Source organism: Alexandromys fortis, unplaced genomic scaffold, assembly GCF_014885135.2.
Source record: "Alexandromys fortis isolate MF-2015 unplaced genomic scaffold, M_Fortis_MF-2015_v1.1 scaffold_4, whole genome shotgun sequence".
NCBI classification, from domain to species: domain Eukaryota; kingdom Metazoa; phylum Chordata; class Mammalia; order Rodentia; family Cricetidae; genus Alexandromys; species Alexandromys fortis.
This window is the reverse complement of record NW_026067944.1, coordinates 14,659,483-14,673,824: the sequence shown is the minus strand read 5'-3', so window position 1 is coordinate 14,673,824 and position 14,342 is coordinate 14,659,483. Positions and strand designations below refer to the sequence as shown.

The window sequence follows — 14,342 nt, the reverse complement described above, 5'->3', positions numbered from 1 at the left end:
TGGTATGGTAATTTATATAATTCTTTTCACCAAAAATGTTTTGGGAATTTGAAAAAAAATAATCTGATGAAAATGTTATTACCAATTAATACCTTTAGGGTAGAAAAGTCACTCTCTTACTAAGACCCCCATGTTTCCATATAACAAGCCTGAGGTCAAAACATCTCTAAATTTTTTAAATGAGTGGTATTTTCCACTCTTGGCTCCTGTTAAGTGGTATATTCATGTCACTTAATAAATTACAAAAAGGTTCCTTAATTTGGAATCTAGGGTATAGGGCTTGTTTGCTTGGTTTGGTTTTGGTGCTCATTGTTTTTTGTCTGTTTTAGCTTTTGTCTGCCTGTGTTTTTCTTTCTGAATCCAGGTATTATATTGTTCAGGCTGGCCTGGAATTCTCATGAAGAGAGGATGAGTATGGACTAGTGATGTGCTGCCCCTCCGTCCTGGGCACTTGGACCACAGGAATATATCACACTAATTTTCATATTAATTAATTAATTCACCAATCTACCTATTTGTTTGTTTATTTTATTTATTTATTTATTTATTTATTTAATATTTTAAGCATTAACCCAGGGTTTTGCCAGGCCCACATTCAACTTAATTTTTTTCTTTAATCTGTTTTAATGTTTTCTTTTGCTTTTGCTTTGTTAGTTGCAGTACTGGGGATTGAGTTCAGAGTCTTGTACATGCTTGATAAGCTTCCTGTTACTGAATCATATAGGAAGTTCCTTTGTAAAATTTTTCATTTTTAAAATTTTTGAGGAGATTATTATTATTTCTTCCCCTCATTTTTCTCCATTCACACACTCCCATTTAATTCCCACTTTGCTCTTTTGCAAATTAAAAGCCTCTTTTTCTTTAATTTTTGCTGTACATACATTTGTGTGTACATGTCTATGTATTTCTAAATATATAAGTATTCACTACTCAGTCTAATGCTACTGGCATGTACATTTTTAATTTTGACTATTTGGTGTTATATAACCAGTGGAATGTCCTATGAACATAACTTACAATTGAGGCCCTCAATCTGTTCTTATCTTTTTCCACTGGCTGCTCTGGACTCACTAGGCAATGAGGCATTTTCCAAGAAGAACAGAAAAACATGAGGATTATTTTTATATTTTAAAATAGTATTGATATATTAAATGACATATTTGTGGAAACTATAAAGTGAGAAGCTGCAAAACATATTTTATGTAAAGTCCATAGTTTCTGAAGACCAGAACCCCAATTATCCACATAAGGTCATGACGTATGGCTTGAATTCTTTGACAAATGAGCTAACTAAACTCCATGTGTTTGGGTAACAGAACTCTGTAAATATTTGGAAAATTATAGTCCAAGTAGATTTATACCTAACAAAATAAGAATACTTGAGTGCAAATGAATCCATCCTTGTGTTTACCTTTTTATATACTGCAAATAGAAGAAAGGTTATATAGACACAGAATATGTTATTAATGTTGAAAATTTTGAATGATAAATTCTTAATAAAATTTTTCTTTTGACATTTGGTAGACATCCATCTGGATCTGGAAGAACATTTATGTCAGTGAGGTATATATGCATGGATTTTGTACTGTGACAACTGAAAACTCAGTTTATCCCCTGCATTTTCATCTTAAAGAGAGGGATTTGATTCAACTCTGTTTAGTGATCTATTCAACACACACACACACGCACGCATGCACCACATACACTTTTAAATGAGTTATAAAACAAACGCAGGGCTCTCATCTACACTTGTGTCTGCAGAGTTTGGCAGCTTATTAAAACAGTCAGAGGCATGGCTTTCCTACAGGCATCAAGCTCTGTCTACTTTTTCATGTCTAGAGTGATGTGTTATCTCAAAGATTAAAGAGATGTTTTTAAAGAATCATGCAAGCAGTGGCCGTGTAGGAAAATCTCAGCCAGCATTGTTGAGATCAGCAGCCAAGGGACTCCCCATTATTGGCACAAAGTTCGTTGTTGCGTAGGGGTGTCTTTCCTATAGTTTTCATTCTATACCGTGTATTTTCCATTTCTGTTTCTAAAGAAAAGCTTCTGCAGGAAGCATGCTTATTATTAGTGCACACAATTAATTTACCAGCTGGTCAGGTCTGTGTTTATATGAGGGAACAGATTTTAGTTGAATCCCTCTTTAATGTTTGCTAGGCTGTGCATCTGTTCACAATCCAGTCTTCTCTTTCCTATTCTATACACAATTTACTCTCTCAGTGCCATCACGATCTATTAGAATCCACCTATCTAGGAGTACAACTGCATACATAAATAATAAGTACATAATCTTCTAAATTCTCTAAATCATTATGATTATGTGTCAAAAGAGACTACTAACGTTCGGCCTCTTATACTACATAAGCCAATATAGAGCATGTGTCCTCTCTCTTTCCAGTTGCTGGGTTCTGATTTGTAAGTTTACCCCTAAATAAATAACCATCTATTTCTCAATTCTGAGCTAGGGTGGAATTTCTTTTAAGCGTCCTTCCACAGTGATACCCTAGAAACTTTTCTTACAGCCAGTGAAGAAAGCTCATTTCCCTGCCTCAGTTGTTTGTCTACCCTGGTGAGAAGTCATTTGTTTTCAGTACTCTGCATCCCTGTGAAAAATAGCTGCTCCCCTACACTCTGAAGAGCTACCGTGCACTACACACCTCAGAAGTTTGGCTTTGATGTTATGTTCTATAATATATTTATACAGAATTTGTCTTTGGGCATTATTGACATTTATTATTAATCCTACATATAAGGAAAATAGCAATTGTAGCTGACTCTTAACATTGGAAAGGCATATTTAGTGACGTGATACATTTCTTTCTAAAACACATAGACATTTCTAGAAGAAATACTCTCTTACTACTAATTTCTTTTAAATATTAAACTACTTTTATGATGGCTCTTACCAACTAACAATAAAATATGATGGATCACAAAGTATACGTATGTGTGTTATGTGTTATTACTAATGTAATTACCTTGCCAATAAACAATGGCAGTGCCATTGTTATCTGGGTTTATTTCAATAAACACCTGAAGAAACAAATAAACTAAAAATATCTTGGAGCTATTAAATCAATGGCTGTAAGACTTGATTGGGTGAATAAAAATAGAAGAAAACTACAATTATATTTTAATCCATGATAACAAAATAATAGTTGTAGAGAATTTTGCATGTTTTATATGGCTATAAAGATTAAATATCATATAAATGTATATATATAAATACATATATATGTAAAGTTAAAACATGGAAAAGTTTATAGCATGTGATTTAATTCAAAGAAGCACAGTATAAGATAGTGAAGTGCTTAAAATATCTAGATTTAGTTTATAGAAGAAAATAAGGACAGTGTATAACAAGTCAGATAATGGTAAAATAATTTTAACTCACATGTAAGTGTTAAATTTGGATAAGCAAGAGGAAGAACATGGGAACTTTCTGTAATATGTGTGTTCATTACCAGATGGCCTGCTTTCTCCACTGAAGTTTTCATACCAATGTGTGCAATGTTGGCTTATAATGTGTACCTCCCCAATTGCGCATCTATTGGTAGTAGAGACAACTGGTCTTTTTCTCTGCCTACCTTTCCAGGTCTGCTCAAAAAACTCAGAAAGCATGCTGCTGGAATTTTCTTGCTTTCTTGGAATGTCTGCTGAATTAATGCTTTGTATACCATGTTTTAAAAGGAGTTAGAAGAAAATATTCCCTTTTTATTGTTTAATAAGTTTACTTTTTCTGCTCTTTCTCTTTCTCTCATACCTTCACACACATACATCTATGTATGTGTGTATTGTGTGTATTTTGTGTACTTTACAGCATCATATGTGTGTGTTTATATATTTGATGCAGAATTTATAACTCTCACGTGAGTTGACTAAAATGCACTGTTAAGTGTAAGAGTAAACTATGTTAAGCTCTGGGAACATATGGACTCATCACTGTTCATATATATTACATCTCATACCTTCCTATTTCATACAGTTGTGATATTTTCAAGAATAAAGACTCCAAATTTTCTGTTGTTTTATTTATTTTTTTGAAAAACAGATGTGATAGGCCCAGGGGTGTAGATAAAAGAGAAACTATTTGGAGTAGGTCTTCTTCTTCTGCCACCTGAGTCCCAATAACAAACTTAACCATTCAGGCTTGGCAACAAGTTCTCTTACTCAGTGAGCCATCTCACTCACTGTTTTCACCCCAAGAGAACAATTTTAATCAGATGATGAGAAAAATATGAAATATTTTAATTTCTTTCCACTATAAAATGACTAAGGTAGCCAGTAATTCTTTATAGCCATAGCTATCTGCTTTGATGCCTTCAGTAGTTGGATGTTGTTCCGGGTACTTGCTGCTTGGGAAGAATAATTTATGAAGTTTCTTAAAAATGAATGTTTTCTTAGAGAAACAAGTTTGTTTATTGAAGTTATCCTGACAAATATATCATTAGCTTTTATGCTGTTGGATATTGCAAAATTTTCCTAGGACCTTTTGCACAAGAATTTTGAAATTTCTTGTATTTAAGAATGTGTACTGAATTAATATTCTGTATACTGCATTTTAGAAGGATTTGGAGGGGGAAACAACATTACTATGTGACTGTTGAGTAAACACTGGTGTCAAATATGTCATTATCTATTTAGGCTCACAGTGATATAGAAGAATACTAGTCCAATTCAGGGCACATCTGTGTAACTGATAGTGTACTGAATGATTTTGCTTTTGATGTATGCCATTATTTAAAAGTAATATGGAACTCTAGTGTTGCATTTAATTTTTTTACAATATTGGTACTTGCTCTGCACCGTCACAGATTATGTTTATCTACATGGCCATCCTTTCTTAATTCTTCACTTTTGTACTGCTTATTTGATGTTATTTCTTCTTGCCACTGTTAAGCTATCATTGTGTTGAATGCAAATAATTTTAGCTTCATATTATCTTTATAATTAGAGGATATATACCAAATTATTGATGAGCAAACGCATTGCTATTTTGGTCAGATTTATCAAAATACAAAAAAGACAAAAGGAATAAAATGCTATAATATGTCAAATATATATATATATATTGATTTCATTAAAAAGGATGAATAATTCCTTAAAAATGATAAAATAACAGAGAATTATTAAGATTTTATAAATAAATATAATGAGCTATGATGCTTATATAAATTGAATAGAATAATTCTTGCTATTAACAGACTTATTTTTCTATTGCTGAGCTTTTTAATGAGAAGTGCTATCTACTTTACTGTACCTTTAAAAGGCACAGCCTTCATTTATGTATAATGAATTCCTTGTTATACTTCCTTGTTTACTGACTTTCAGTGATCCTTTCATTGAAGTCGTGTTAAACCAGCAGTTTAAGTCACCATCTGTAGTTCTAAAGCTGAAAAATTTAAAGATATAATGGGAGAGAGGAGTTGAAGAAAACCTGTAGTGTGTATCACCCAAAACATCAACGGTCATTATAATTAAATGCCATAAAACGTCACCATGTACTACCGTTGTACGCAGAGGATAATATCTAACCAGAGCCTGACATCTGTGTGGTTGGTGATTTTATAAGCAAGTATCCCAACCTCCATCATGATGGGAATCAATAAATGCAGGCAGCTTTGATAGATTCAGATGTGAGTCTCAGGTCATAAAACCCTTTCTGAACTAGAGTTAAATCATCAAAGCAGATGTAAAAAAAAAAATCAACCTTGGAGTAAAATGTAAAAGGGTAAAGTTATCACACATAGCATTTATTGTAGATCAAAATGTCACTCAGATTTTATCATTTAGTGGGGTTTCAAAACAGCCAAACCATTAACAGAAGAGTGTAGCTTTTATATTCATACAACCAGTGACTAGTGAAACATTATACCTAGTGTGCATAGGGAAAAAATTACCCTTTATTTTGTAACGGACCCAATTGGAGCCCCCTGTAAACACAGTGCAATATGGTTTTACTGTTTCACAGAGCCTCTCATTACTTCTCGCAGTAATACTAGGTAAACTACTGTTGAACTTCACAGCATCTGTCTAGCAGCATGAAAAGCATTAATCTATGGGGTGCTTTGGATGAATTGGAGTTCAAAAGCAAAGCCAAAAATGATTCTTAAAAAGTGCTTAGAAAAATATTTATTAGAAATATGTCAACTGCCAAGAACCTAAAGGCAGCTTGCTTATTGGAAAAAAAAAAAAAAAAAAAAAAAAAAAAAAACATTGCCAGCTTGTAAACACGGAGATAGCATGAATTTTCCCCTACTAGAATTCTTTAAAAGAAAAAATGTCACGTATCCGGGTATATTATTTCTCAGTCACTTCTCTTTGAATTCTCCACAGTCTTAAGGTGCTACACAACATGCAGGCAGGATTCCCACTTACTTAGACAATTTAAGATGGATCATATATCCCAGACTTAAGGTGAGAGTGCATGTTGAACACACATAAGAACCCTTGCATCCTGCTCATAAGTTCTGAAGAAGTTTTGTAATTAAAGAGGTAGTTTTTATACTCTGCCTGGTAATGAAAGTGGCATGTTCACCTACATGAGTTTACCACCTTTAACCCAGTCTAATTAACCCAATTATATGAGTGATGCTTCCCAAAATTGATTTTTTTAAAAAAATTTTCACAACATATTAGAAATGGAACACAAATTCTACAATTCCTGGTGTGTTATTTGTGAAAAAAAATCTATGCATTATATGCCTTCACTGTTTACGTTAGCAAGGTATTTAAGAAGAGTTGCTTTATATTACAACAATTTTGAAAATAGAACTATATGTTATTACATTATTTTCTTCATTCTTATTGTATTATAACAAATAAATACCTGAAAATATGACAAAACAAGGCTATTATATTTTCCAGAAAATTAAATCTCTCTAAGAATTATAATTAATCCCTCCAATAGTTTTCCTTTTTTATTGAAAGGTATTTGACTCAACCAAATTTCTAGCAGTATTTTATAGTTGGATTCAGATAAAAAACACAAAACACATTCTTTCCATGATTCTTGAAGTCCACCAAATTTATTACTTTTTTGTTTTATACAATGATGGGTCATTATTTTGTGATATTACAAAAGATAAAATAGTAAGCTCAGTAAAATATTTTCCTGGTGGAACATATGAGGGAAGCATTATTGCTGTTGGTAAATCTTTCTTTTGGAGATTCAGAATGCATTCTGGCATACATGAGAAACTGCCAGAAGCAGGTATATAAAGAACATTACCTGTATTTATTATGGTATTTATGAGGCATTCCCTTCTAGTCATACACTAAAGCCTCCTTATGCAGAAGCTATGGTGTTTTGAAAGTAAAACACTCATTCCCTTTATTCATACCCATTTCTACCCTTTTTGCATTCAAACCAATTTTTAGTTAAGTGCAATCAAGAAAAAAAATTTCAAATTATTACTTATAAGAAATTAAACATTTTAATTGTGAACTTTTGACTTTACTATACTCCAATGGCATATTATTATCTCTTGTGTGATGCAATTAAGTGTTTAGGAAGCACATTTTAATGATAATACAATGAAGTTAGCTTAAGAAAAATGTTTTCTAGTACTGTGGATAATGACTCAAAATCATATCTGGTAAATTTAAAGATAACCGCTAATAAAATTTACAAGTTACTACTAAATACCAGATTAAATTATTTGTAATAAGTTTTTTCACAAAATAATTTTATTTTTCATATATTCTTTAATTTTCTCTTATTAGTCAAACCTGAAACACATTAAATGTCTATCTTGAAGACATTCACACTCATGATAAGTCCTTCTGAAAGAAAAAGAAGACCTATTACCTGATTTTTCTAATAATGTTGGAAGATTTTAGCATTTCTCCGTGGTTTTCCTCCTATCCCATGTAATGTTTACCAAAGAACTCACCATGTACAATGAGGACATACTCTGCGCTGCTTTGGCCAATGGTATTCGTGGCTTCACATCTATATGTGCCGTTGTCCGTCTTGTTGAGGAAAAGAATGTTGAGTTCTCGACCACTCACGACCATTCGATCAGGATCTGGTAACTCTGCACCATCCTTTGTCCACAGAACAGGTTCTGGCCTATTGGATACAACATGCATGTAGAGAGGAAAAAATAATGTTGAGTGTTCTATGAACAAAAGCCAACAATTTATATAAACACCTCTTTACTTCCGTGTGGTAGTTTTTTAAAAGGAACCAAGAACCAGCTTGTGCTAACTTAGAAGAGTTAGAGGCACGATAAATACAATTTAATTTTGTTCTACTTATTCCGATATGTGTTAGGAACAAATTTATTGAGTTACTGTAGCTTCCACTTCTTTTGTCCTCCTTAGGTAGGTTCCGAGTCCAGATGCTTTTATCAGTGACTAACATCTCATAATGAACGACTTTCTTTGGACGTTCGTAGACAATTGTTCCTTAAATTTACCTAGCATTTTATAACATGGGCCCACTGCTATGGCATGGCATTTCTTGCAAGCACCCTTCACTCCCTTATCTCTACCACTTTTCCTACTCTCCTAAGGAATTTGCTTAAAAGCATTTCTTTAGTAAAACGGATTAAGAGGACCAGGGAGACAGGAGATCACCTGCCATATAATGCTGACAATCCCAATTCCGTGACTGAAAAGTATGGTAGAGAGAGAACAAGTCCTGAAAGTTGTCTCTCGACACACTGTTGTGGGAAACACACACACACACACACACACACACACACACACACACACACACACACACACACCTCATTTATTTGGATACTATAGAGGTATCAGTTTGGAACTACCCAGAAGCTTACTACCTGACCCTGTGCCTGCAGAACCTCAAAAGAGTTATGGAGGCTGCTGGGGGAGAAGAGTCATCTGCAGGCCTACTCAATTCTGAATCCCCTAAATGATGACACAAATCTGTTAGGTAAGCTGAGCCCATGTGTGGAGTTGTGGCACAACTGTTATTAGAGTAAAAAATGCTCTTTGATAGTCTTTAAGGCCTAATATAGAGGAAGGAATCAATGTCTTATAATGTAAATATGGTCATAACCACATGTGGCAGGTTGGTATCATAGGTTCTAGAACAGGGGTTCTCTACCTTCCCAATGCTAGGGCCCTTTAGTACAGTTCTTCATGTTGTGAAGACCCATAGTCATATAATAATTTTGTTGCTACTTCATAACTGTAATTTTGCTATTGTTATGAATCACAATACAAATATTTGATATGCAGGATATACGATATACAACACCCAAGGGGATAATAAGCAAAACGCTGAGAACCCATGATCTGGAATATAACGAAATACTGTTACTGAGCAAAATTCACCTGTCATAACTTTGCTTTTGAAATATTTATATTTATATGCACAGAGAAATATTACTCTCAGCCTTAATCAGTAAAGATTCTTTCCCATGAATGATAATGGATGCAGAAACTTCACAAGGCGTCCAGAATAAGTGATGGATGAAGGCTCAATCCAAAATAAAACTAAGATAAGATTACAAAAGATTGGGCAGAATGAATGGAAGAGACAGAAAATGGGAGAAAGGCTACAAAATGGTATCTTCTGAACAAGACAGAGTCATTGTAATCTCAGACACAAAGCAGCATAGTAGACACCAACATGGGGTCCACAAAGGAATGACCCACTGACAGGGAACATGAACGAGATGATCTGGAGTTCTCCAAACCTTGCTGCTGAACAGTTTGCTACTGTTAGATTCATGGAGAGACTAGTCATTACATTTAAATGTGCTCCAGATGATGACAGTATGAGGATGCAATGGATAGTTGTAGTCTACATAACCCTGATCAAGTTAAATGTGTCTCAAAACAAAAATGAAAATTATGAATCTGAAATAAGGATAGGCAGATATGAAGGAGAATTAGCAGAGAAGGAAGCGAGGTAAGACACATAAGAGAAAGATCACAGTGGAAAGTAGCAATATAGAATAAGCTATATACATGTAAGAAATTGTAGAAGGACTAACAATTAATAAATAATAAATATAAACATAAATAAATAAGAACACAGAAATTTTTCCCCATGATTGAGGCTCCCCAGTTTGTCCTTTTTTTCTTCTTCTTCCCCTGGGCATCCTCTCCTTTAGTTGTCCATCTGTGCCCTTTGCAGTAACCTTTGCAATGAAGAGAGAAGTGCTTCTTGGAGACATTCTAGCAAATTAATTGAACCCAGGGAGGGAGTCATGGCAATTCTGCTTCATAGCCTGTAGGTCAGAAGGACGTTTTACAGTTTGCTCTGTGTACTTGGCCTAAGACATAGTAGCCGTTTCCTGGGATTGAGCCTCCCTACTGTGGGATTTGACACTATCTCCAGCTACAGGGAGTCAGAATTGAAGTGAATAACAGGTTTCATTGTTGATGTCCCTAGAAGGACATAAGGCTGGTAAAGAGAACCCAATTGCCACATATATTTTGGTGACCAGGGTGAATTATTGTAGTGTGCTAAAAGAGAATAGCAAACACTTTGCTTTCTTCCTATCTCTTCAGAAAGAGAAAGCAAAGAAATAGAGGCAATTTTATCAGAGTTATACTCATGAGATTTCTGAGAGAACATCTTTACATGAAAATATTGAAGAAACTAAGTATATAAAATTATTGGAGACTATTATTTTTCTCATCCAATGAATTAGATAATTTTATTAATATCTCTATGAAAATAAGAACAAATACTAATAAATATCTACTTGCTGTATACATACTACTTATGCTACCTGCCATTAGAATTTACTAAATTGAATTTTGGAACTCTCTATATGACCTTATATGTGCATATTCTTAGCTTCCTTGGAAATGGAAAAATAGGTCACATAAAACAAATACTTTTGTCAGATCTAAAGGAGAATTTTTCATTTTTCACAAAGCCTTATAAAGTGTTTTTATTCTTGTAAAGAAAACCAATAATAAAAATAACATGGATAATTTTTATTTGAAGACACCAGTCGTTTCAATTGTTCTCAAAGGAAGCATTTGTAATAGCAAGACGATGTTTTCTTGATGTATAAATTGAGATTGATAAACACTGAGATACAATTGTGCATACACCCAAAACTAACATCCCTAATATAAATGGTGATAATGTTCTTCTAATTGGCTAACATGTTTTCAATTTCATTTTAAGCACATGGTTCTATAAATGCACAATTCAATTTAGATATGAATTTTAAAATTATATAGAAACATAAAAACCTAAATAATTGTTGAAATTTAAGTGTTCAGTCTATATTTAACATTTTTAAAATAAATTTATTTTTCCTAAACAAAACAAGTCTCTTCTAGAAAATGGATGAATAATAAAACAGCAAAAGAAGAACAAAGAAAAGAATAACAAAAGAAAGCAGCCTCTGCATATTTGGTGGCAGGATGAGTCTGTGACTGAAGTCAGTATTCCATTAAACTAAATCCTTTAGACATCCATGTTCTTTCTTTGGGAGATAAGTACTCAAAGTGGTAAAGATGTTCACATAATTGGTTACAATTTTAATGAAATGGAGTTTAGAGTTTATATACAGATTATAAATAACTTACACTTGCCCCTAAGTAATTTTGAAATGTTCAACTGAATATTAAGTGGTTTAGTATGACTTGGATACAGTTTTTTTTTTCATCTTAAAATAGAGGATCCCTAGCCTTTATTAGTTGGAACCTTCATATGATGGAGTTTCTTGTTACAGATGAATAACAATATTCATCCAAAAAAGATCATTTTAAAAGAAGTTCCAGTTTAAAGTTTTTATGCAATGAGGATAGAAAAGGGGAGGAGGTAGACATTAGAAGTAACAGGAGCGATGAGAGCAGCAAAAATGAGATATCATGGACCAACCAGCTCTACAGTGAGAACGTTCACATAGTCGCTACAGAATATCAAGCTTTTTATTACAAGATTATTATTACCAGTATTAGTTAAAATTTCATTTTACTTTTGTCTATCAAATCTATAAACTTATACATAAGAATTTAAAGGGGTATACCTAAGGCATTTTCTAACAGGTTCTTCTAGGAGAGTAGGTTGTATAAATAAGAATAGAAACCAAAGATCTTCGGATTTTTTATATTTTAAGGATTAAGTGCAAGAGATTATAATCTGCCAGAAATTTTTAAAGAGTTAGCACAGAGTTTTCTTTAGGAAAGCTTTTCTTTTGAAATTATAATTTAACTACAACATTTCTTCTTCCAACTCCTTCTATACATCCCTCTCTATTCTCCTTTAATTTTATGACCTTTTTTCTGAGTAATCATTATTGAGTGTACATATGTGTATGTATGTACGTATGTATGTATGTATGTATGTATGTAGATGGATTGATAGATATAGATAGAGAGATAGATAGAGAGATAGATAGATAGAGAGATAGATAGAGAGATAGATAGAGAGATAGAGAGATAGATAGAGAGATAGATAGATAGTCCTATATAAGCTGATCAGTCTATATAACATTTCAGGTAAATATATTTTCAGGGCTTATGGTTGGCATTGGACAACTGACTGTTATGTTCTTCCCTAGGGGAAAACAGTCTTTGCCACTCCCAGCTTTTCTTAGTTGCTTGTAATTTTTTGTTACAATGAGTCCTTGGGGATTTTCCCTGTGTTATGTGTAGGTTGGCATGTCCACTGACTGTATCATCCTTGATCTGGTCACATTTTGGCAATTGTCATGGTGAGGCTTTATGAATGTAGTGTGTCAACTGTAGAAATATCTGTATAGATTTCCAGTGCCATTCACACATTGTCATTTATAAAGTAATGTTATAACTAACTTTGACTGCCAATTTATTTGGTATGTTGATACCAGTTAAAAGAACTATTGGATTTCTAAATTCTTCTCAGTTCAGTTTCTTTTTGGGTCAATGATCCAGGAAGTTTGAGTACTAGCAATTCTTCTAATCCTTTCAATTCTATGTGAAGTTATTCCTGGTCTACTCTGCATGGACTGTGGGCAGGAACCTTCTCTCGGACTTCATAGATGATTTGTCTCTGTTTTAGACAAAGGTTTTTGAAGAAGAGTAAAGAATCAATAAGCAATTTAGTTACACAATAGTGAGTTCCATGATTTAGACTGTCCAACAAAAGCTTTCGCCTGCTGTTTATATAATTGGGCAGGAATAAAGGAACATCCAAAAGTTGGAACACTATCCAGATTGAACATCTCCACAAATACTTACATCCTTTCCTAGGCTCTATAATTTTTCCATCACATTAGTATATAAGTTGCTATGTAACCCTAAAATGTTTACAAAATTTTGTATATGAAAAGTATTCAGTGTAATAACATCAAGTAGGTATCATATTCTGACTCAAAAGAAAGAAGGAAGGAATTTATGATTATTTATGTTCAGTGTTTCCTGGAAGACAAAGCAGAACTTCAATACTGTTCTGCTCAGTGTATCTTGTAATAATGTGAAATGCCCAATGGCTTCATTTCAGTTGAAAAACTCCCATACTTAGTCACCAGATTTGATTGAAGTTTTAATTATCAAAGAGATCTTTTAAAACAGAATTCTTCTATGTTATCTGTAATATTTCCATGGGATATTGAAAGAGCTAGTATGATTTTCATAAACATTTGGTTTCATTTTATGAATTAAGCAAAGCCTTTTAGATTATGAAATTATCTTGTATAGTTGTGGGAAAATCTCTTCACTTATGCTGTCAAGTTTTAGGAATACTAATGAATCTGAAAAGCAAATGAATTGTAAATCAGTTTGAAATTGGTAAATGTAGAAAGATGTAATTTTATTGTATTCAAAAGAGAAGGATCCTTAGTAGACTATTACCTATACATTTTCCCACTTCCACAGACTGAGACTGCTTCTTAAACTAAAGTCCAACTTTGAATTGATATTGAAAGGAGAGAAAAGGGCAAGAGGTAAAGGGGGGAGGGACAGGACACAGAAAGAAGATAAATAATAAAAGAAGTTGCCTTGTATTTAATAACTTTTAAAGCAAATGGGTAAAAGTTGAATTTTTAAAAAGAACAAAAATGCTCTTTTTATCCTGAAATGGATTCAAAGAACCATTTTGTTATTTTTCTTTGTTGGGAGTTAAAAATGTTGTAAAGTAGGAAAAAAAATCAAAAAAAATGATTTCTCCAAGACTATATTTCTCATACCAATCATCTTAAATGAAAAACATACACAGTCGTTTGTTACAAATAGTCAAAAAATATGTTCCTCATACAATTTGTAGTAATATTCTACGTATATTCATTCAAATTATTGTGAAAATATTGTTCTGTACATTTGGAGTAAAACAAAGATCAAGCTTCATTATTTTCAGATGCTATAGCTGTGCTATTTAATGGTAAAAGAATGTTTTCCATGGGTCATTTTTAATA

General features: G+C 33.0%; 1 protein-coding gene across 2 annotated transcripts in view; it reads right to left on the bottom strand.

Annotated features, from left to right (window-relative positions):
* The window catches only part of Cadm2 (cell adhesion molecule 2), an 889,457-nt gene that overhangs the window by 67,849 nt on the left and 807,266 nt on the right, over positions 1–14,342 (bottom strand). For both annotated transcript variants that reach the window (XM_050148726.1, XM_050148727.1), the window contains exon 7: positions 7,899–8,077. In XM_050148726.1, coding sequence (XP_050004683.1) covers positions 7,899–8,077 — 179 coding nt within the window. The remainder of the gene's footprint in view (positions 1–7,898; positions 8,078–14,342) is intronic.